We start from the raw sequence: 22,628 nt of genomic DNA on the forward strand, positions 1-22,628 counted from the left end.
CGGCACACTGCCAGCAGAATTTATGGATGGTTGATTGGAGAATTGCACATTCCGATTAGACACTTTACAGCCTTCCGGACTCAATATCGAGTTCAACAATTTCAGATCATAACCTCGGCCCCCATTACATTTTTATATATTTTTTATCCATACCTTTGTTTTGTGCCCTTCCCCCCCTTTTTTCTCTCCCACATGGCAGCTGTCTCCCATTCTGCCAGCGCATTTCACACCTAATCTAGAGCCATCTTTTGTCTCTTTACTAGTCCTATCACCATCTTGTCTCGTTTTGAATACCTCTCAATGTCTCTTCACTTCTCTTTTGTTCTTTCATCCCCATTTCCCAGCCCCCAAACTAGCCTTTTAATCTGTTTCATTTCCTGTGTTTTTTCAGTCCTGACGAAGGGTTTCGACCTGAAACGTTGACTCTTTTTCTCTCTCCACAGATGTTGCCTGGCCTGCTGAGTTTTTCCAGCATTTTCTGTTGTTATTTCGGATTTCCAGCATCCGCAGTATTTTGCTATCATTATATAAGGTGGCTGTTAGGTTGGGCTGAAATTTGGTGGAGTTCTGGGTTTGTTGACATTGGGTCGAGGGGGAGGGTTGAGACTGCGGGGGGGGGGGGCAGGCTATGTGGGCGGGTCTAATGGGGGCGGTGGTGGAGGGGAAACACGGTTCTACAGTAATGTGTGGTAGGAGCACACTAGTTATTTTGTCTGTTGTATTTTCCCCTGTACTGGGGATTCAGTCCTGCCAACTTTCTGTTGCTGGTTTTTGCAATCTGGTTGCCAGGCCACTTGGGATGCAACTGGAGATATGACAATAATACAGACTTGTTATGCAGAGAGATTGCCACCTGGATTTCTGTAACTCTTTCAACCTGTCCTAATCCTTCTCCATTTTGAAGCTGTGGGCATGGTATGGCAATGTAGTGGTTATGTTACAGGTCTAGTCGTAATCCAGAGAATTTGAGTTGAAACCCCACCATGGCAGTTTGAGAATTTGAATTCAGTTTAAAAAAAATAAATAAATCTGGAAATAAAAAGTTGGTATCCGTAAAAGTGACCATGAAGCTGTCGGATTGTCGCAAAAACCCAACTGGTTCAGTAATCTCCTTTTGGGAAGGAAACCTGCCGTCTTTACCTGGTCAGCCTATATGTGACTCCAGTCTCACACCAACGTGGTTGACTCTTAACTGGCCTCTGAAGTGACTGAGCAAACTAGCCTCTGAAGTGACTTAGCAAACTGGCCTCTGAAGTGACTTAGCAAACTGGCCTCTGAAGTGACTTAGCAAACTAGCCTCTGAAGTGACTTAGCAAACTGGCCTCTGAAGTGACTTAGCAAACTAGCCTCTGAAGTGACTTAGCAAACTGACCTCTGAAGTGACTTAGCAAACTGGCCTCTGAAGTAACTTAGCAAACTGGCCTCTGAAGTGACTTAGCAAACTGGCCTCTGAAGTGACTTAGCAAACTGGCCTCTGAAGTGACTTAGCAAACTGGCCTCTGAAGTGACTTAGCAAACTGGCCTCTGAAGTGACTTAGCAAACTGGCCCCTGAAGTGACTTAGCAAACTGGCCTCTGAAGTGACTTAGCAAACTGCCCTCTGAAGTGACTTAGCAAACTGGCCCTCTGAAGTGACTTGGCAAACTGCCTTCTGAAGTGACTTAGCAAACTGGCCCCTGAAGTGACTTAGCAAACTGGCCTCTGAAGTGACTTAGCAAACTGGCCTCTGAAGTGACTTAGCAAACTGGCCTCTGAAGTGACTTAGCAAACTGGCCTCTGAAGTGATTAGCAAACTGGCCTCTGAAGTGACTTAGCAAACTGGCCTCTGAAGTGACTTAGCAAACTAGATCTCTGAAGTGACTTAGCAAACTGGCCTCTGAAGTGACTTAGCAAACTAGCCCCTGAAGTGACTTAGCAAACCATTCAGTTGAATCTAACCACTACAAAGAATAATCCTTTCATGCACTGCAGTGGTTCAGGGAGAAGGCCCACCACCACCTACTCGGGGCAACTAGGGATGGGCAATAAATGCCGGCCTTGCCAGCGACGCCCACACACCGAGAATGATTTTTTTTTTAAGTTATTGTTTTGATCTAATTATGTCACTTCTTTATTTTGCTAAGCACAATCGCTGGCTAGTTTTTAAACATAATAAATAGAAACTAATTAATAATTAGATTGTTTTCATATTATGTTCTTCCTGCTCTCTCCAAACAGGCCCAGCTGGATCAAAAAACTATTCACAGATTTAGTTTCTTTCACCCTGAGACCTGTTATTAAGGGACAGGTAAATGTGGTGTTTTTATTCCTTTCATACATAAAAATAGAAATTTCTTCCCCTTTTTTCTTCTGAAATTCTGCACTTAAAGTGTGCAATTATGTTGTGTTTATGTACACCAGTGTTTTTAAAAAAAACTGTGAAGTGCCACAGGCATTTGTTCTGCTTTCATGTGGACACCTGGCCTGATGGAAGTGAGCCACTCTCTGTTTGTAGATGTCAAGCCTGATTTGAACCTCTTCTGAGGAAGTACTCACTCCTCCTTTACACTATTGCCTGTCCATGAAACCTCGTACACTGTGGCTGGTAATGTCAAGCTAGCACAGACTTAATTTCACAACACTCTCGGCAAGGAGGACACAGTGACCAAAATTACACTTCACACCACGGTAAAACAGCAACAGAACTTGGGGTAAAACTGAAGAGCTTTCTAATGTCAGTCTGTATTATTCGCTTTTTAAAAGCAGCTAAACTTTTTTCTGCAGTATAAATGAACTTTTTCTTTAAACTATATGAAAACTTTTTCCCGCGCCTTATCCTTGATTCGATGGCGGGCAGGTGACCTACTCCTTAGTCTCAATTCCTTCTGGTTGTCCTATGAACAGTTGCTAGGAGATGACCTACCCTCTGTGTGTTGCTTGTGGGTCTATATGGCACTTTCTTCCTTTCACACTCCCACCTCCCCATGGCTGACTGAGGCCTTCCCTTCCTCTACCCCTTGGTACAGCCAAGTTTGGACATTCATGCACTTGACCCTGCCCTCTACCTTGCAGTAAATCAGAACAGCATCACATTTTTAAGTCAACTGTTAACCAATGGTTGTGATGTAAGTGAAGCTGAACTGATTTTTATCCTGTTTTGCAGCATTTACAGTCTTCCTCTGAGGCTGTGCAGCTTGGATCTTCGATCTCTAGACACTGAGCTCTGACACCGTCTACTGTCTGGGAATGAGTCTCACCATTAATGTGTGCCTTCAGACAGCCCTTACACCCTTTATCTGCTCCTTCCTTTATCAGGCTAGGACACACAGGCAGGAATGTAGAATGAGTTCTTTTTATGCTTTTAATGTAAAAGAAAATTAAACATATTGAGATATGCAAATATTTGGAGTACATTTTTACACGAGATAACGAGCCTCTTTTTTAGAGTGTAAATCACCTATAATAGAGTTGTTACTCCCTGGAGAAATGACACATCCTTTCCAGACTTAAAAGTTTTGAGTTTCTCTAATCCACACCCGTTATATTTGATTACTACATATATCCTCTCTGCTCCCCACTCACACACAAAATAAAACCAATAGGAAAAGCAATCATTTTCAGCATCCGCAGGGATTGCCTGGTTAATGAAATGTTAACTCACAGTATGTTCCTGACATTCTCTCTAAACTTTATTTATATGTTTTAAGATTTGTATAGAAATTCATAAAATGGCAAATCTACTGGCAGACTTCACTCTGGATCAAGCAGGTAAGAATTATCTTGGAATGTGATAAATATTTTAAATAGTGAAATGTACAGTTGATGTGGTGCTTTCTATAGATTTGTATCCACGTTATATTTTCCATTTTTTTGGTCACCCCTTCCATAGTCTATACTATCTTTACCATCATCAACTGATGCGACAACCTGGCCTTCCGTATCTCCACAGATGTCTTCAATCCCAGTCTTTTTCCAGAACAACAGAAGAGAGGGATTGTGTAGAATTGAATGAGTATTAAGGGGAGGAGAACCACTGGCCAGGTTTATTTCTTTGTCTCTACCACAGATGAATGGAAGATCTTGCATCTAAAAAGTGCCTCCTCAGGACATCTCAAAGTACTTTACAACCAAAGGATTACTTTTTGAAGTAAAGTTACTGTTGTTATCTAGGCCCAAATGCGGCATTCAACTTGTACGCAGTGGTGTTGGTTGAGGGAGAAATGTTGGCCAGAACACCGGGGAGAACCTCCGGCTGCTCTTTGAATAGTGCCTGGTCTACCTGAGCAGGCAGACAGGGCCGTGGCTTAACGTCCCATCCAAATGACTGTGCCTCTGACAATTCAGCACTCCCTCATTACAGCACTGAAGCGTCAGTCTAGATTATTTGCTTAAGTCCATTGTGGGGCTTGAACGCATAACCTTCTGACTGAGGCAAGGGTGCTATGAAGGTGACACTTACCCTAAGATGGAAGATTGGCAATTAATCTCTCCCTCTGGGGCAAGTCCAAGTGGAAACATCAATCAAGATTGAGGTGTCAACTCGGTCCTTGAAGTTGGATTTTCCAGTGCTCCAGCATTAATTACCAGGTCATCTATTTTAAAAACTGTTGAATGCACTTTTAACAATGTGGCTTCTTTATAACAAGCAGCTTCTCTTTTATACAGGAGCATTCATACGGGATGGGGAGATTGCCACAAGTACTGAATTAAGCAGTGACCCAGTGCTTACTTCAGGATACATTGAATCATGGCACAAGGTAATTGTGCATGACACAACAGGAAAATGCATGGCAGCCTTTGAATAATGTTGTGAAAATCTAGCACCTGGTGTTTTGACTTAATTTGTAGTACAGAACCCTTTATTCTGTGTTCTTGCTTTTAATGTAATGTAAACCTGACAACATGTAGAGGGCGCTGGTACACCATATACCCGGGTGTGTGGTAAAGGAACTGTGTTCATTTGCATATTCCAGCATGTGGGGGTGAGTTACCCATCTTGGGTCTCACGTCAGCGGCAGGCACTAAGTGGAGGCCAGATGCTAACCCATTAGGAGGGAGGGACAATTGGAGGGTGAGTCTCGGAGCATAGAGCAAGAGAGAGAAGACTCCTGCACCTCCTTTTGTGGTCAGATCATAAACCAGGTCGCAACAGTCTAACACCAGGTTTACTACTGACCCCCTTGTTGAGGAATGGCAGGGAGGAGGTGCTTAAAAATAAATAAGATGCATAAGTAGCAGGAACAGCGGGGTTACAGCTAGCAGATTAGAATCAAGATCCAAAATGGAGTGGTTAGTTTCTTCTGTTACATGGAATATTCCAGAATGTCTCTGCGCTGGATTCCCATCAACTTGGATGCAGTGAAACTGATTTTAAAATAAATTTGATTTCCTCGTTTTATTCACTATGATACAGTGCTCACTGTTACATCACTGAATGCATTCACTGCTATCGCATTAAAATGCCATGTTATGGACCTTCCGCACAGCCTCTCTATTTGGAAGTGCCCACTCTGAAAATTCAAATGTCTTTTTTATTCTTCTTTTGAGCCTCTGCTAAGTTTGTAAAAAAAAGAAAGACTTGCAATTATATAGCGCCTTTCACAACCACCGGACATCCCAAAGTGCTTTACAGCTTTTTTACTGTGTAATTATTGTTGTCTTGTAGGACTATAGGAATAGGAGTAGGCCATTCAGCCCCTCGAGCCTGTTCTGCCATTCAATGGGATCACGGCTGATCTGCGACCTAACTCTATATACCCGCCTTTGGCCCATATCCCTTAATACCTTCGGTTAACAAAAAGCTATCAATCTCCGATTTAAAATTAACAATTGATCTAGCATCAATTGCCATTTACAGAAGAGAGTTCCAAACTTCTACCATCCTTTGTGTGTAGAAGTGTTTCCTAATTTCACTCCTGAAAGGTCTGGCTCTAATTTCTAGACTATGCCCCCACGTTCTAGAATCCCCAACCAGTAGAAATAGTTTCTCTCTATCTACCCTATCTGTTCCCCTTAATATCCTGAAAACTTCGATCAGATCACCCATGAACCTTCTAAATTCTAGGGAATACAATCCTAATGTATGTAATCTCTCCTCGTAACTTAACCTTTGGGGTCCGGGTATCATTCTGGTAAACCTACGCTGGACTCCCTCCAAGGCCAATATCTCCTTCCTAAGGTGTAGTGCCCAGAACTGCTCACAGTACTCCAGGTGTAGCCTAACCAGGGTTTTGTACAGCTGCAGCATACCTTCTACCCCTTGTACTCTAGTCCTCTAGATGTAAAGGCCAGATTCCATTAGCCTTTTTGATTGTTTTCTGTACCTGTTCATGACATTTTAATTATCTATGTACATGGACCCACAAGTCTCTTTGGACCTGTATTGTTTTTAGCTTTTCACCATTTAGAAAGGACCCTGTTCTATCCTTTTTAGGTCCAAAGTGGATGACCTCACATTTGCTTACATTGAAATCCATTTACCACAGTTTTGCCCATTCATTTAATCTATCAATATACCTTTGTAATTTTATGCTTTCATCTACAATGCCGCCTATATTTGTGTCATCGACAGTTTTGGATATATGACTTTCTATGCCATCATCTAAGTCATTAATAAATACGATGAATAGTTGAGACCCCAACACGGATCCCTGCGGGACACCACTAGTCACATCCTGCCAATTTGAGTACCTACCCATTATCCCTACTCTCTGTCTCCTGCCGCTCAGCCAAGTTCCTAACCAGGTCAATAATTTGCCCTCAATTCCGTGGGCTTCTACCTTAGATAACTGCCTTTTATGTGGGACTTTATCAAATGCCTTCTGGAAGTCCATATAAATAACATCCATAGACAGTCCCCTGTCCACTACTTTAGTCACCTCTTCAAAAAAAATTCAATCAGGTTTGTCAGGCGTGACCTACCTTTCACAAATCCATGCTGACTCTCTCTGATCAACTGAACATTTTCGAGATGTTCAGTCACCCTATCTTTAATTATAGACTCTAGCAATTTCCCGACAACAGATGCTAGGCTAATTTGATCTATAATTCCCTGGTTTCTCTCTCTCGCCATTCTTAAAAAGCAGAGTGACATACACAATTTTCCAATCTAAAGGGATGGTTCCTGAATCTAGAGAATCTAGAGAATTTTGGAAGATTATAGTTAGGGCATCTGCAATGTGCTCATCTACTTCCTTTAAAACCCCGGGATGGAAACCATCTGGTTCTGGGGATTTGCCACTCTTTTTTTAATGCTATTATTTTCTTCATTCCTGTTATTTTACTTACATTAATTTGATTGAGTCCCTGTCCCAGATTCAATATTAGTTTCTTGGGATTTCTGGCATGCTATCCTCTTCTACTGTAAATACTGACGCAAAGTAATTATTCAACATGTCTGCCATTTCCCCATTGTCATTGACAATATCATCACTTTCAGTTTTTAAGGGGCCAACATTGCTCCTGACCACCTTTTTCCAAATGTAACTGTAAAAATTATTCGTATTGATTTTGATATCTGTAGTGTCCGAGGATCAATAATACTCAGACTGCAGGAGAACAATAAAACAGGTATTTACTGAACAGAGAGTAATTCAAGACTGAAGTACAGAAGCCTGCTATGGCTTTATATACAGGGGTGGTCACTGCCGGTACTGCAGTATAGAATCAGTTCTTCTCTTAAAGGTACATACACAACAATTCCTCCCCTTTTTAGATAAACAGTACATAACATTCATTTAACAACTAAATAATAACTAATTACAATTACAATTTTCTCTGTACTATATACATCAACTGAAATAATCATTTATAAGTTCAGTCTTTGAGGAGGCTTCCTGATCCTGACTGGATAACGCCTTTCTCGAGTATCCTGTTCTTGCGGCGGAGTTGATTCTGGCTCATTGTCATTGGTTGGTTCGTCAGCTTCCAATACCACTGCTTCTGAGGTAGATGCAATCTGTACTTCAGGTTGATTACCAGGTGCACCTGCTCGTGGTATGGGTTTGGCTTGTTCCTGTGACTCTAGAATCTGGTCAGCATGGCGTCTCACGATGCTCTCTCCAACGTCCACTGTGTACATTAGTGGTCCCTGCTGTGTGCATATCGTTCCTGGCTGCCATTTTTCTGTTTGGTAGTCGCGGGCCAAGACTGGTTGCCCTATCTTGAAGCTCCTGGTTGGCTTCTCATTTATGTGCTGGAATTGCTTATCCTCAACATCTCGTCTTATGTTTGGTTTGAGCAAATCCAGGCGACATCTTAGCCTTCGGTTGAAGAACATTATGGCTGGAGTTTGGTTGGTGACTGCATGTGTCGCATTCCGGTAAGCAAACAAGAAATGATCCACCTTGTGTTGTAGTGGTATGTCGTCATTATGCATTGCCTTTATTGCCTTTTTAAAGGTCTGAACAAACCTCTCAGCCAATCCATTTGTGGCTGGATGATATGGAGCAGATGTGTAATGTTTCACCCCATTATTCCTCAGAAACCTCCGGAAATCTTCGGACACAAACTGTGGCCCATTGTCGGAGCAAATCTGTTCTGGCAAGCCATTCCTGGCGAAGATGGTCCGTAGGACTGCAATAGTTTTCTCCGTGGTGGTGGAGGACATTTTGATGACCCCTGGCCATTTTGAATGGGCGTCCACAGCGATTAGGAACATTGAGTCCATAAATGGACCAGCAAAATCAATGTGTACCCGTTGCCATGGAGACGAGGGCCACTCCCATGGATGTAGCGGGGCCTGTGGTGGAGCGTTTTGGACCTTCTGGCACCCTGTGCATCTCTTGGTCATATCCTCGATTTCTTTATCGATTCCTGGCCACCACACAAACGCCCTGGTTAGGCTCTTCATTTTTACCCCTCCCAGATGACCCTTATGAAGCTCATTGAGCACTCTATCTCTCAACTTGGGTGGAATTACCACTCGGGATCTACACATCAAGGTCCCCCGGCACACTGACAGCTGTTCTCTCCTTGGCGAGAATGCTGGCAACAGTGAGTCGCCATGTGCTGGCCATCCCTTCACCGTCAAATCATAGACTCGAGAGAGTGTCGGGTCATTTCGGGTTTCCTTCTCTATACTCGAGTTTGTAACAGGTAGACATTCGACTATGGTCGCATGGAATATCTCAACAGGGTCCACTGCAGGTGCTTCCTCTACCGTAGGCAACGGTAGGCGCGACAGCCCATCAGCGTTTCCATGCTGTTTCGTACCCTTGTACTCTATGTCGTACTGATGTGCCCCTAGAAAAAGTGACCATCTTTGCAGCCGTTGCGCTGTCATCACCGGAACGCCCTTCTTTGGGTTAAAATTGGAGACCAGGGGCTGATGATCAGTCAGTAGGGTGAATTTCTGTCCGTGCAGATAGTGATTGAACTTCTTCACCCCCCACACCAGGCTGAGGGCCTCCCTGTCAATCTGGGCGTAGTTACGCTCGGCTGAGGTTAACGAGCGCGACGCAAAGGCTATTGGCCTCTCTGAACCGTCAAGGAATTTGTGTGACAGCACCGCTCCGATGCCGTAGGGAGACACATCACATGCTAACCGAATCGGTAGTGTTGGATTGTAGTGGGCCAATACTTCTTTTGAAGTGATTAGGCATTTACGTTTCTGAAAGGCACGCTTACACTCATCACTCCATTTCCATGTTACTCCAGTTTGCAGTAGGGCGTTCAGTGGGTGCAGAATTGTAGGTAAATTCGGCAAGAACTTATGGTAGTAGTTCACCAACCCGAAGAACGACCTCAGTTGCGACATATTTTCCGGTGCTGGAGCCTTGACTACAGCCTCAATCTTGTCTGGCGACTTATGCAACGCTTCCTCATCAATCATGTGGCCACAATACGAGATTTGTCTCCTGAAGAACTCGCATTTGGGGCGGTTGGCTCGTAGCCCATATTCCTGTAATCTCGTGAGCACCTGCTCCAGGCTGGCAAGGTGTTCACTGTCATTTTCGCCCGTAACCAGGATGTCGTCCAAATAACACTGGGTCCCCGGGATCCCTTGCAGGACTTGTTCCATCGCCCTCTGCCAAATAGCCGAGGCTGATGCTACCCCGAATACCAGTCGATTGTACTGGTAAAGGCCTTTGTGAGTGTTTATCGTGAGGTATTTCCTAGATGCTTCTTCCACCTCCGTTTGTAGATACGCTTGGACCAGATCAATCTTTGTAAAGCGTTTCCCTCCAGATAGTGAGGCGAAAATATCTTCTATCCGTGGAAGTGGATATTGTACTGTGTGCAGGACTGGGTTCACAGTTACCTTGAAGTCCCCACAGATGCGAACCTTCTTCGGTTCCCCAGGCGTGCTGCTCAATGATTTCTTCATTACAGGAACGATGGGTGTGGCCCACTCGCTCCAGTCCACCTTGGACAGCACACCCGAACGCTCCAGACTCTCCAGCTCTGCTTCAACGGCTGGGCGGATCGCGTAAGGTACCGGTCTGGCCTTAAAAAATTTTGGGTTTGCGTTATCTTCGATTTTTATCGTTGCCGTTACTCCTTTTAGAGTCCCAAGTCCTTGTTGGAACACCTCTTTCACGTCAGTTAGAATTTTTGACAGTCGTCCAGGTGTGACGTCATCATCCTTTTTATCAGTCACAGTTAGCGCCTGAATGGAATGCCAATCCAATTGTATTTTTCAGATCCATTCACGTCCCAATAGTGGTGGTCCTCCATCCGGTAGTATATATAGATACAGTTTCTGTGTTTCCTTGCCGTTGTATTCAACTGGCACCCTTATTTTTCCTCTGGGGTAGACTTTTTGCCCCGTGTATGTCTTCAATACAATGGACGTGTCCTTCAAGGGTATGTGTGAGAATAGCCGCTCATAGTCTCGTTGATTCATGACAGTTAGGGCTGATCCTGTATCCAATTCCATCTTTACTTGGGACCCTGCTATCATGAGGGTGACCCAAATGGTTTGGTGATCCTCCTTTGCGATCACGTTGTGTAACTTTAGACAACTTAGTCTCCTGCTCCCGGAGTCATTATCACTCTCCTGATCTTCCGAACTACTGTCTGTCATATTTTTTTCTTTCTTGTACTTTTCCTTAGTAGTTCTTTTAGTGTTGGTTTTCTTTCCCGACCTGCAGACTCGTGCTATATGTCCCATTTTCCCGCACTGCCTGCATACTTTGTCCTTAAACCAGCAGTCCTTCTGATCATGGGTTGTTCTGCCGCAGCGATAGCACTTTTCTGCTCCATACGCCATTTCGTTAGCGCTGTATTCTTGTGGTTTCTGTTGTATTTCCGCAGCTCCCCGTGCTGCTGCTTCATAGGATACTGCCACGCTGAAAGCCTGTTCTAGCGTCAGGTCCTTTTCCGAAAGTAGTCATTTCTGGGTTCCTTCACTCTGGAGCCCGCAGACAAACTTATCCCGTAAAGTGTCTGTCAGTCCTGCTCCGAACTGGCAGTGCTTCGATAACTTGCGTAGTTCCGTAAGATAGTCAGCATTGTTCTCATCTTTGTGCTGGTTTCTTTTATGGAAGTTGAATCTTTCTGCTATCAGCAGCGGTGTAGGGTTTAGGTGTTCCTGTAAGATATTAACAATCTCTTCAAAACTTTTCTCCATTGGTTTAGCTGGGGTAATTAAATTCCGCAATAGGCCGTACGTTCTCGCGCCCATCAAATTTAATAATACCGACGCCTTCTTTCCATTGGCCACCTCATTGGCATTGCAGTACACTTCAATTCTTTCCACATACGTGGTCCAGTCTTCTACCTCGTTGTCGAAAGCAGTGATACTGCCACTCTTCGGCATCTTGGGTGATTTAAAATGGCGCCTCCCGTGCTTTTCCTTCTTCCCCAATGGAATAAAATGGCGCCTCCCGCGCTTTTCCTTCTTCCCCTTGCTGCCACGCTGCTCCTAGTGTTCTACAGGGTAATGGCGGCAACCCGCGGCTTCGGCGCGTCTCACTTTTCCTTCCCCGCGTTCTATCCTCTCCACGCTACCCTGTTCTTGAGCACCGACCGCGTCCTGTGCGCTCCACCCTCTCTCTCTCTCTTCCTCCCGACGACGCTGCATGGCCCCTTTGCAGAGCTGCTCGATCGAGCCCGCCGCAGTCCGGAAGGGTCAGTGCACAACCTGCTACCAGCACGACTTGCCGGAACAACTCGACTGGGGAGCCAGGCCCAGCTCTCCACAGCCTCCCCTGCAACTCTCCAATGGATCCCTGGGCGGTTGCCCGCGGTCGACGCCCGCCGTTCTGACTTCGACCTCCAAGAAGCTTCTCTTCAGGGAAAAGATCCCCGTGAGGTGATGCAGTACTGCAGGTGAGTTCAAACCTGCCCGTCGCCAGTGTAGTGTCCGAGGATCAATAATACTCAGACTGCAGGAGAGCAATAAAACAGATATTTACTGAACAGAGAGTAATTCAAGACTGAAGTACAGAAGCCTGCTATGGCTTTATATACAGGGGTGGTCACTGCCGGTACTGCAGTATAGAATCAGTTCTTCTCTTAAAGGTACATACACAACAATATCCCTTGCAAGTTTCTTTTCATACTCCCTTTTCGTAGCTCTTACTATCTGTTTTGTGACCCTTTGCTGTTCTTTGTATCTTTCCCATTCGCCAGGATCTGTGCTATGTTTTTGCTTTTTTTATGCCTTTTCCTTTAGTTTTATGCTGTCCCTTACCTCTTTAGTTGTCCATGGCTGTTTCTTTTTTTGGCACGTAGAGCTCTTACCCCTCGGGTGTATAAACTGGTTCTGTAGCACATTAAATTCTTTTTTAAACATTTCCCACTGATCTTCTGTCATTTTACTCATTAACAGATTTGCCCGGTTTACTGTGGACTGTCTCTGCCTCACCCCGTTGAAGCTGGCCTTCCCTAAATCTAGACTTTTATTCCCTGTTTTGCATTTCTCCCTGTCAAACGTTAACGTTGAGCTCGATCACATCATGATCACTATTGGATAAATGTTCATGCACAGTTAGGCTGTTAACTAAATCTGGCTCATTACTCATTACTAAATCTAATATTACTTGCCCCCTTGTTGCCTGTAGGACATATTGTTGTAGAAAATGATCCTAGACACACTCAAGAAATTCACTACCTTTCTGACAGGTGATAGTCTGCTTGTCCCAATCTATATGAAAGTTAAAATCCCCCATTAAAACCAATCTGCCTTTACTACAAGCTTGTCCAATCTCTGCATTTATACAATCTAGCACTTCAGAGCTGTTACACATATAGGAACCACGGCAGCCAATAGCAATTTCATAATGACCAGATAATCTGTTTTAGTGATGTTGATTGAGGGATAAATATTGGCCAGGACACCAGGGATAACGCCCCTGCTCCTCTTCAAAATAATGCCATGGGATCTTTTACGTCCACCTGAGCGAGCAGACGGGGCCTCGGTTTAATGTCTCATCCGAAAGATGGCACTTCTGACAGTGCAGCATTCCCTCAGTACTGTACTGGAGTGTCAGCCTAGATTTTTGTGATCAAGTCTCATGTAGTGGGACTTGAACCCACAACCTTCTGACTCCGAGGCGAGGGTGCTACTAACTGAGCCATAGCTGCTACTAACTGAGCCATGGCTGACACTGGCAGTAAAAATAACACACAGGCAATTTATTACATCACACTTCACGTGATCTGCCATGTTCTTGAACCTATTTCTTCGAATCCCTCCTCTCCTGAAGGTGTCGACTCTTGCTGGGATATGGTTCCATGGGCACTGGTAACCGTACAGTACCTCACCTGAGTCTTTATTGTTAGTGTTCAAGTCTTGACAGCGAGTGTGATCAAGTTATCTAGCTGGGTTGGGGCACCACTGCCTAGTTCTAACCTGACAGACATACAATCCAGCAGCAGTTAATTAGAACCCAAACTCTTCCCCTCCCTGTACAGGGCCAAATGTAACATCCCTACTGCTGTCCCATGTTAGAATTAGCGGACCGGACAGGGAATCTGGGACTATCTGTACAGGCAGTGCACTAAGTCTTTAAGGGAGCTTCTTGAATCTTTTTATAAAATCATTCACACTAAGCCTGTGACTGGCAGTTATGGCTCTTTGAGAACTGAGCCATGACTGTAGCAATATTCTACAGTCCAATATGGCTAGTACCCAAAAGGTGACCGTTCCAGCCTGGTTGTTGGATTAATTTCTCACTTTAGGGTTTCAACTCAATAATTCAACAGGACATTGCTGAGTTGAGCCTGAATTTTCTTTGCAATAACATTTGCCTTATGAAGTATTACATCTCTCAACTGGTTCAAGCATACAGTTAAAGTTCATAAATATATAACCATTGATGTTACCTTTTGTTATGAAATTAAGTTGTAATTTTTAAAAATACAATAGACATCCTATCCTAAAGCAGAATACTGCGGAAGCTGAAAATCTGAAATAAAAGCAGAAAAGGGGTTAAACAAACCTGATCTGAAAGTGATCTGACTTTAGGCAGTCACAGACACTCTCGCTAGCGCCTGGCGATTGGAAGCAGTTGCTTTTCCGCTTAACCACTAAATGGAAGATGTATAGGGCTCCACATTTCTGGGTTAGTCCTTGGTATCCATAGGGTTGAACTCTTATCTTCCCACCTAAATCCTTCTCATCCATAGGACTGGCCTCTTGAGTTAACTTTTCAAAGTACTTGCCATCCAATGTACCTACCCTTGGGATACTAAGCCTGAGGGCGAGGAGAAGTTGAGTTAACATTAGAAGTTAAGAGATAGTTATTAATCGTGTTCATATCATTTCTTGTACTATGTCGCACTGCAGGATTGAGAATTCTTCTTTCTCGGCATTGTCTGATTGCGCCATTGGTCCTTAACACCACGGTTCCCCCCCGCCCTCATCCCGTCCCCCACCAGTCAGTGCAATGATTGACATTGGCAATGAAACTGCTGGGATCACGTGAATATGCAGGCACACTCCCCTGAATCAACTCCATAGAAATTGCAAGATGAAAAAAAACTACGCTCCATCTAATTCGCCGTATACCATCCTGGTAGATGCATCAGACAACGATAATGGGGTTGTTGACTAATCACAGCAATCAACCTTTATCAATTAGTCTACAACAGACCCAGAAATAACACGAGGAAAACCCCAGTGGTGGAGAGCTTTGGGAACCATCGGTCCAAACTCACCTTTTTAGTCCCAAGCAATGCTACACTTACCACATGTCAGGTCTCAAATTCCTCATATACCATATCCCAAAACGCCTGACTCCCTATCTGCTCTCCATGTTTGTTTCGGTGAATGTCTGCTGCTTACTCTAACCCACTGTTGTATTTCACAGGGTAATGTTTTCTATAAGAACTCCTCAGTTTTACAGAAGCCCAGTGCCATCCCAGTTGAGAGAGTGGAGACCAGAATGTTTAATCTGTGGGTCTCGGAGCCAGTGATCAACTCTCTCCTGTTTGCAGCATATCACAATGATCGCCTGACTCTGAATCTGACGGACGGTGATTTGCTGGTGAGTTACAGATCTATACAAAATCATTTCAAATGCAGCTGGCTCCTCTCTTTGTTTCAAAGCACTGAAAATCAGCTGCCTTGCTATAAGCGCACCCCTTTGAACAGTACCGAGGTATGTAGATCATGGGGGGCCCATGTCAGATCCCTAATCTGTACCAAAGTAGGTGATCTCGCAGGAACATAGGAACAGCAGTAGGCCATTCAGACCCCGTAGCCTGTTCCGCCATTCAATTATTTCAACTCTATCTACCATACTTGGTTCCGTAACCCTTTAATACCCTTGTCTAACAAAAATCTACCAATCTCAAATTTAAAATTTTCAATTGACCTAGCCTCAGCAGCTTTTTGGGGAGAGAGTTCCAGATTTCCATTACTCTGACATCATCCCTGAATGGCCTTGCTCTAATTTTGGCCAGAGCTGTGGCAGCAGGCTACAAATTGGCTTTAGTGTCTCTGAGTAAGTAGAGGGGGAAACTCAGCCAGGGTTCCCAATCCTGATTGCTGTCCTGGAAGGTCTGGGTGAGGACAGTATCGGGCTCCACTATGACGGCCCCCATGGCCAAACAGTGTGCTGACTCTCGCTGTGAAGGTGATGAGTGATCACTTGGCTGAGATATTGGAGGGTCCCTAGTGCTGTGAAACTGCCCCATCAAGAGGTGTGCCTCTGGGAGAGGAGAGTTAAGAGACAGGAGAAAGCATAAAAAACTAAAATGGTTTATTTGCCATTTCAGAAACTATTTGAAGATGGAGAATTTAAAAACGAGCCAAACGTTTTGCAGCAGGTGTGTTTTCATTTCATTATTTAATAAGGGGGTAGCCTCTTCATGAATAAAATATTTGCTAAACACTTTTTTTCAGGAGGGAGAGGAGTTTCAGAAGGAAGAGTCAGAGGAGCTTTGTGTCCATTTCCACATGGTGACCTCATGTGTGACTGACACGGTGATGTGTCTTCATATAACTACTATCATCACATTGTACATTGGTGAATAAAACAAGAAAATAGCTCACAACCTTAATGAGGATGATGACCGCTTTATAGATTTCAACTTATTACTAAATTCCATTTCACTTGCTGCAGTTAGTCAGCTTGAGCTGGAGCCTGGGTATAAACATCCTTACTGCTTCTGATATCAGCAGTACAAGTGGGCTGAGTGGGGGTAATTGTCACCTTCACCATCTGGGAGGTAATCTGGTGGTGAGGATCGTTGCTTGATCTTCATCCGATTTTAATCAATGAAATGAAAATCAGGCTGGTCATATAACGGGTGGGCGATCTGCTCAGCCAGATTACCCCAGGTGGTGATGATGGAAATTACATCCATGCTCTTGATTGTGTGTGCGTGCCCATGCATAGACTTGCATATTTGTCTGTACGCATCTGTGCATGTGCAGCCAATACAATAAATTGTTGCAAATACCATTTTTTTGGGACAGCCTCTATGAACTCAACTGATTTGTTCAATGATTAAGAGGATCAAGACTGTGCCTCTGCTGTCAAAAATGTTTTCTGTGCTATTTTACAGATGATCCCTGCCATTCCTATGCATGACCTGATGATCAAACTCGGGCCTCTTAGACCACCTATCATTCTCTTCAAGCATGGAGGCACCGTAATGCAGTCATCTATATCTGTGGAAGTTGACGTGTTGCCCGGTAGTAAAGACTCATACACAGCAGTGCATTTAGAACTGGTTAGTAGCTTCGGTGATATCCCAGAAACAACATTATTATTGCAACAAATTGGGAGGAATGACAAACTGTGAAGAGGATTGTGTAAGACTGCAGGAAGAAATAGATAGGCTAGCAAGGTAGACAAGTGGCGGATGCAGTTCAATACAGAAAAATGTGAATGAATACATTTTGGAAGTAAGACTAAAGAAAGAAAGAAAGACTTGCATTTATATAGCGCCTTTCATGACCACTGGACGTCTCAAAGCGCTTTACAGCCAATGAAGTACTTTTGAAGTGTAGTTACTGTTGTAATGTGGGAAACGGGGCAGCCAATTTGCGCACAGCAAGCTCCCACTAACAGCAATGTGATAATGACCAGATAATCTGTTTTTTGATTATGTTGGTTGAGGGAGAAGTATTGGCCAGGACACCGGGAATAACTCCCCTACTCTTCTTCAAAATCATGCCATGGGATCTTTTACGTCCACCTGAGAGAACAGACGGAGCCTCGGTTTAACCGCTCATCCGAAAGACGGCACCTCCGACAGTGCAGCACTCCCTCAGTACTGCACTGGAGTGTCAGCCTAGCTTTATGTGCTCAAGTCCCTGGAGTAGGGAATAGGAAATACACCTTAAAAAGTAAGATTTAAATAGGGTAGAAAAATATGGAGTCCTTGATGTGCGGATACAAAGGCCATTCCTATATTACAATGATGACAATTTAAAAGTACTTAATTGGCTGTAGTGCGCTTTGGAACGTCCTAAGGTTATGAAAGGCACTACATAAATGCAATTCTTTCTTTATTAACAGCATCTTGGAAAAAGAAACAGGACCTGAAACCTCTGGTTTTTATCAAGATGCATTGAATACAAAAACAAGGGGGTAATGTGCAGGATCTTAATTAGGCCTCAGTCGGAATATTGTGTACACTTTTGGCCCTCCATTATATGAAGGACATAAAAGCGATGCAAAAAGGTGCAGTGTAGACTCACTAGGATTTTAGGAGGGTTGAGAAGTTACAGGTATGAGGAGATACTTGAGAAGTCAAAGTTTTTTTCATTGGATCTGTGAAGGTTAAGGTGTATTGGTGCCTATGAAGAAGAGCAACTCTCCATGAACGCTTGGGATGGGACAATTTTTTTCATTTTATTTATATGATTGAATTGGGAAAGAAACAAGTGAAGTACAATGAAGGGGAGGGGACAAAAGTAGCTCAGAGAAGGGGGGCTCCTCCAAAAGGTAGGGGTGAATGGGCATCACTGTTTAAGGGGTGACCTAATAATGACCTTGAACATTACGATGGGATAAATGGGGATAGATCGTTTCCATTGGTCAGTGAGATAATAATGAGAGGGCACAAATTTAAAATAATCACAAAAAGAGTTAGAGGAAGTTATAAAAGATTTCTTTACAGAGATTAGAATATGTGATTCTCTGCGAAAAACCATTGTTGAACCAGAGTCCATAAATTACTTTTTTCAAAGGTAACTAAATAGTTTCTTTAACAAAGGAATGTTGAAAGGTATGGGGAGCGAGTGGGATTAGACTAGGTGGCTCAGGTGGAGGAAAAAATGGTGCTGTAGACCAGTTGGGCTGAATGGCCTGTTTCTGTGCTGAAACATTCTACAATTGTGCTGTCACTTTGGAGATACTGAATGTGGTTGAGGAATTCAGGTCAAATTTTAAGAAAAAAATTGCAGTCTTCGTGTACTTTAGTTCCACTGAATTATTTAAATTGAAACAGTACCATAGGGTCAGTACGTCCAGTATAAATAATCGAGAGGAGGAGATTACTTGTGGATCTTCATTATTCACACTCAGAGTATTTGCAGGACAAAGCCTTGCTCGTGACACCATCCCACTGATGACCATTTGCCAACCTATATTCCTTGTCCTTTTCTCGGAGAAATATTGCTACATAATTTTGTTGTTTGATGTTGTATTTCCTTATTCCTGTGTCTAGGGTATTTCTGTACTATACATATAAGACCCCCATTTAGGTGTTCACAATTAACCAGCAATTTCCTATCCCCTTGCCGTGTTGCGTTTATCTGCAGATACATCTTCTGGCGTCTGCAGTAACTCTAACAGTGTCGAAGCTGGAGGTCAGCTCATGTCCATTAGTGGCCTTGCTGTGCTAACTTGTTCCAGTCTTGATGCCAATCCAGAGATATTAGCCGTGCGGTTATTACCAGTCCTGAATTTTTACATTCCTGTTTCCTTCAGATCAACGTCTGGAACCAAGAAAGTCACCAACCCTCACTACCATAGTGAAAAGTTACTACAGATACTTATTTTCAATCTAATTGTATGGAGGCATACTTACATTGAAAGCACTCCTCTTTCCCACACAGCAGTTGGTGCCTTTTGGAAAAATTGCTTCTCTGAGAATGTGTGGGTTAGTTTCCTTATCCCATGACCAAATGCGTGAGTACGGTCTGGGTACTCACGCATCTGGCCGTTGGAAATGCCGGCGTTCAGCATGCACAGCGCATGCGGGGAACGCCGGCATTTCCAGACCTCGGAACGAAGGGGTTCATAGGCACAGCGCGTGCGACTGCACAGGCAGCGCTTGCGCAGTGAACTTCGTCAATTTCATTCATGGATTCAGTGAGGGTAAGTCCTTACAAGTTACACTTGAAAAAAGCATGTGTAAAGTTGTTCCAAGGCTGCGGAGGAAGATATATTTTATCGTGGAGCTTCTGAAAGGCAATATTTTTGTTTGGGAAAGGGAGGGAAGTTATTTTAAGAAATTTTAAGTAAGTTTTAAAGTTTAAATTTTTTTTTTTTAAACGGGTTTTCAGAACGGTAGGTAGAAGGAGCAATTGTGGCTGTGTGAATTGAATGTGAAAATGAGTGTTCTAAAATGAGTAATGTAACATTTCCAGCACTTTTAAGAAAGAAACTTTTCATCAGTAATAAGTAATTATGTATGTATGTCCGCATATATTCCTTTACGTATATGTATGTATGTTTTATATTCCTTTACTTATGTGTATGAATGTATGTTTTTAATTATGATTTTCCAATAAGTTACTTTCTCTGAAAGTCATAATTAAATAATACATTCATACACATAAGTAAAGGAATATATACATAACATGCAAAGGAATATATACAGACATACATACTTTCAGAAGCTCCACGATAAGAAATATCTTCCTCCGCAGCCTCTGGAGCAACTGTACCCATGCTTTTTTCATGTGTAAGTTGTAAGGACTTGACCTCACTGAAAGCATGAATGAAAGCGACGAATTTTACTGCGCACGCGCTGCCTGTGCAGTCGCACACGTTCTGCCTCTGAACCCCTTCGTTCAGAGGACAGGAAATGCCGGTTTTCCCCACATGCACTGTGCATGCTGAAAACCGGCATTTCCTCCGGCCAGACGCGTAAGTACCCTGACCGTACTCGCGCATTTGGAAGGGAATTACTGGGCCAACATTTTACATGTCAATAAAATGAAAAATTTAACAATTGCACGATTTGCCCCCTCGCATCTGCGACTGAGGGTCCAAGGAGGTGCATTGCGCAAGAGGTCATCGTCGTACGTATCCTCACACTGTTCCCTTTCGGGAACTGTATGAAGTGGTGGAAGGATTTATGGCCGTGATTAACGCTCATTCCGTGACCATAACCATCTTTGAACCAGCCATTAGGGTGGTTAGTCCTATGGCGTGAGAGTTTTACGGGCTCCCACAACCCATCTGAGGGGGGGGGGGCCACCCACACCCACGGACGCAAGTATCCCGCTGGATGTCCACCCAGAATTTATAGTTGGAGCTCCGACTCCACTTGCCGGGACTGTCTGGAGTGGGGTTCGAAACCCTACTCCTTCTGGCCCAGCGGCGGGGATGCTTACTGCTACGCAAAAGGCCCACTCCGCACAAAAGGTGACACCCATACGTTTCCTGCGCCTTTTCCCTCCCCGTGACTGGAGCCCTATGCTGCCACTTGAAAGACCAAGCTATCATCTGCCCTTTTTGCGGCGCCTTTGACTTCTCATTACCAATGATGAGCAGGCGCTGCGCCTCCACCTCCTTGAGGAGATTGCTGAGGTCATCATCAGTTCAATTGTGAGTTCTTTTAATGCCGTGAATTGTGCTCATTCCAGCCATTTCACGTTGCTAATCGGATTGGGCCTTTGGCATAGCGGTAGGATCCCCGCCGCTGGGCCAGATCAGGGTAGGGTTTCGAACCCCGCTCCAGACAGTCCCGGCAAGTGGAGTCGGAGCTCCGGCTCTAAATTCTGGGTTGACATCCAGTGGGATATTTGCGTCCGTGGGTGTGGGTGGCCCCCCCTCCTTGTATAGCTTGTGGGAGCCCGTAAAACCCTCCCGCCATAGGACTAACCGCCCTAATGGCTGGTTCAAAGATGGTTACGGTCACGGAATGAGCGTTAATCATGGCCATAAATCCTTCCACCACTTCATACAGTTCCCCAAAGGGAACAGTGTGAAGACACGTATGACGACGACATTGCTAAATAAATAAATGGAATTAAAAAAAATCTTTTAGGGCTTTTAAAAGTCTTTAAATTGCTTTAATTCTGTTTAAAACTACTTCAGATTCTTCAAAATAATGTAAACGTTTTTAAAAGTTTATAAAAGTTACCAAAAGCTTCAAAAAACTTCCAAAAACCTATTTAAACTGCTGCTTTGCATGTAAAAATGCTTAGCAGCTTGGCAGAAACATTGGGGGCGTGTCCTGTTAAACTGAGACCTCAAGGGGCGTGTCTCAGTTGCACAGCGCGCTCCAGGCTTCGCGCTGGCTGCACGCCTGGGCGGCGTGACGTCAAACGCTGCCCGGGATTCTTCAGATTCAAAATGGAATTCCAGGCGTCCCTGGAGGTGATCGGCAGGCGCGTCGGGTAAGTGCAAATCGGGACCTTGCACGCGCGGCAAGCCCCGTTCACGAATTTCTGGCCCAATATTATTCTGCTTCACACTCCTGACCACAGGTGTCAAATACAGTGAGATATTTACATAAAATATAGGGTGGAGATTCTGAGTGGCAAAATTCACTTAAAAATAGCCCTCTGGGATGAGCATTTGTATATGAACTTTACAGATCTGCATTTCAACCGTTTTACATTTCTGTTCCTAGTTAATTTTTTGCATGTGGTATTTGCATGAAGCCTTTTAATGAGTCAGAGTTTGAACATCCTAATTCTATAGTGCTGACCAAGATCTGTGGAACAATTCTTCGCTAGACAACAACACCCTCTATAGGACAACATGGCCCATTAATCTATTCGTATTTCACTGAAGTATCTCCAAAGGATGATTATGAATTGGTGAGTTATTCAGCTCGTGATTCTGCTGTTTAACATTATGGCCCAGTTTTCAGCAACAAAGGAATGGTTTTTGCCGTTCACCTCGCGTACAGTTGCTCAGAGACTTTTTGCGGGCTTGTCAATGGAGATTTCTACTAATCTGGTGTCTGGTTTAATGCAGCCACCTCTACAGGTGACCTGTGGCATCTGTGAACAGAGCAAGCAACAGCAAACCTTTTCAACTAATCAGATTGAATAATCCTCACCGA

The 22,628-nt window shown here is 43.9% G+C and overlaps 1 protein-coding gene across 1 annotated transcript in view; it reads left to right on the forward strand.

Annotated features, from left to right (window-relative positions):
* The window catches only part of cetp (cholesteryl ester transfer protein, plasma), an 82,731-nt gene that overhangs the window by 15,336 nt on the left and 44,767 nt on the right, over positions 1 to 22,628 (forward strand). The window contains exons 6-11 of the mRNA XM_085991230.1: positions 2,217 to 2,286; positions 3,686 to 3,746; positions 4,644 to 4,735; positions 15,236 to 15,412; positions 16,146 to 16,196; positions 16,938 to 17,105. Coding sequence (XP_085847356.1) covers positions 2,217 to 2,286; positions 3,686 to 3,746; positions 4,644 to 4,735; positions 15,236 to 15,412; positions 16,146 to 16,196; positions 16,938 to 17,105 — 619 coding nt within the window. The remainder of the gene's footprint in view (positions 1 to 2,216; positions 2,287 to 3,685; positions 3,747 to 4,643; positions 4,736 to 15,235; positions 15,413 to 16,145; positions 16,197 to 16,937; positions 17,106 to 22,628) is intronic.

The sequence above is a fragment of the Somniosus microcephalus genome, chromosome 6, assembly GCF_052327205.1.
Source record: "Somniosus microcephalus isolate GS21.2 chromosome 6, FLI_Smic_1.0, whole genome shotgun sequence".
Classification (NCBI taxonomy): domain Eukaryota; kingdom Metazoa; phylum Chordata; class Chondrichthyes; order Squaliformes; family Somniosidae; genus Somniosus; species Somniosus microcephalus.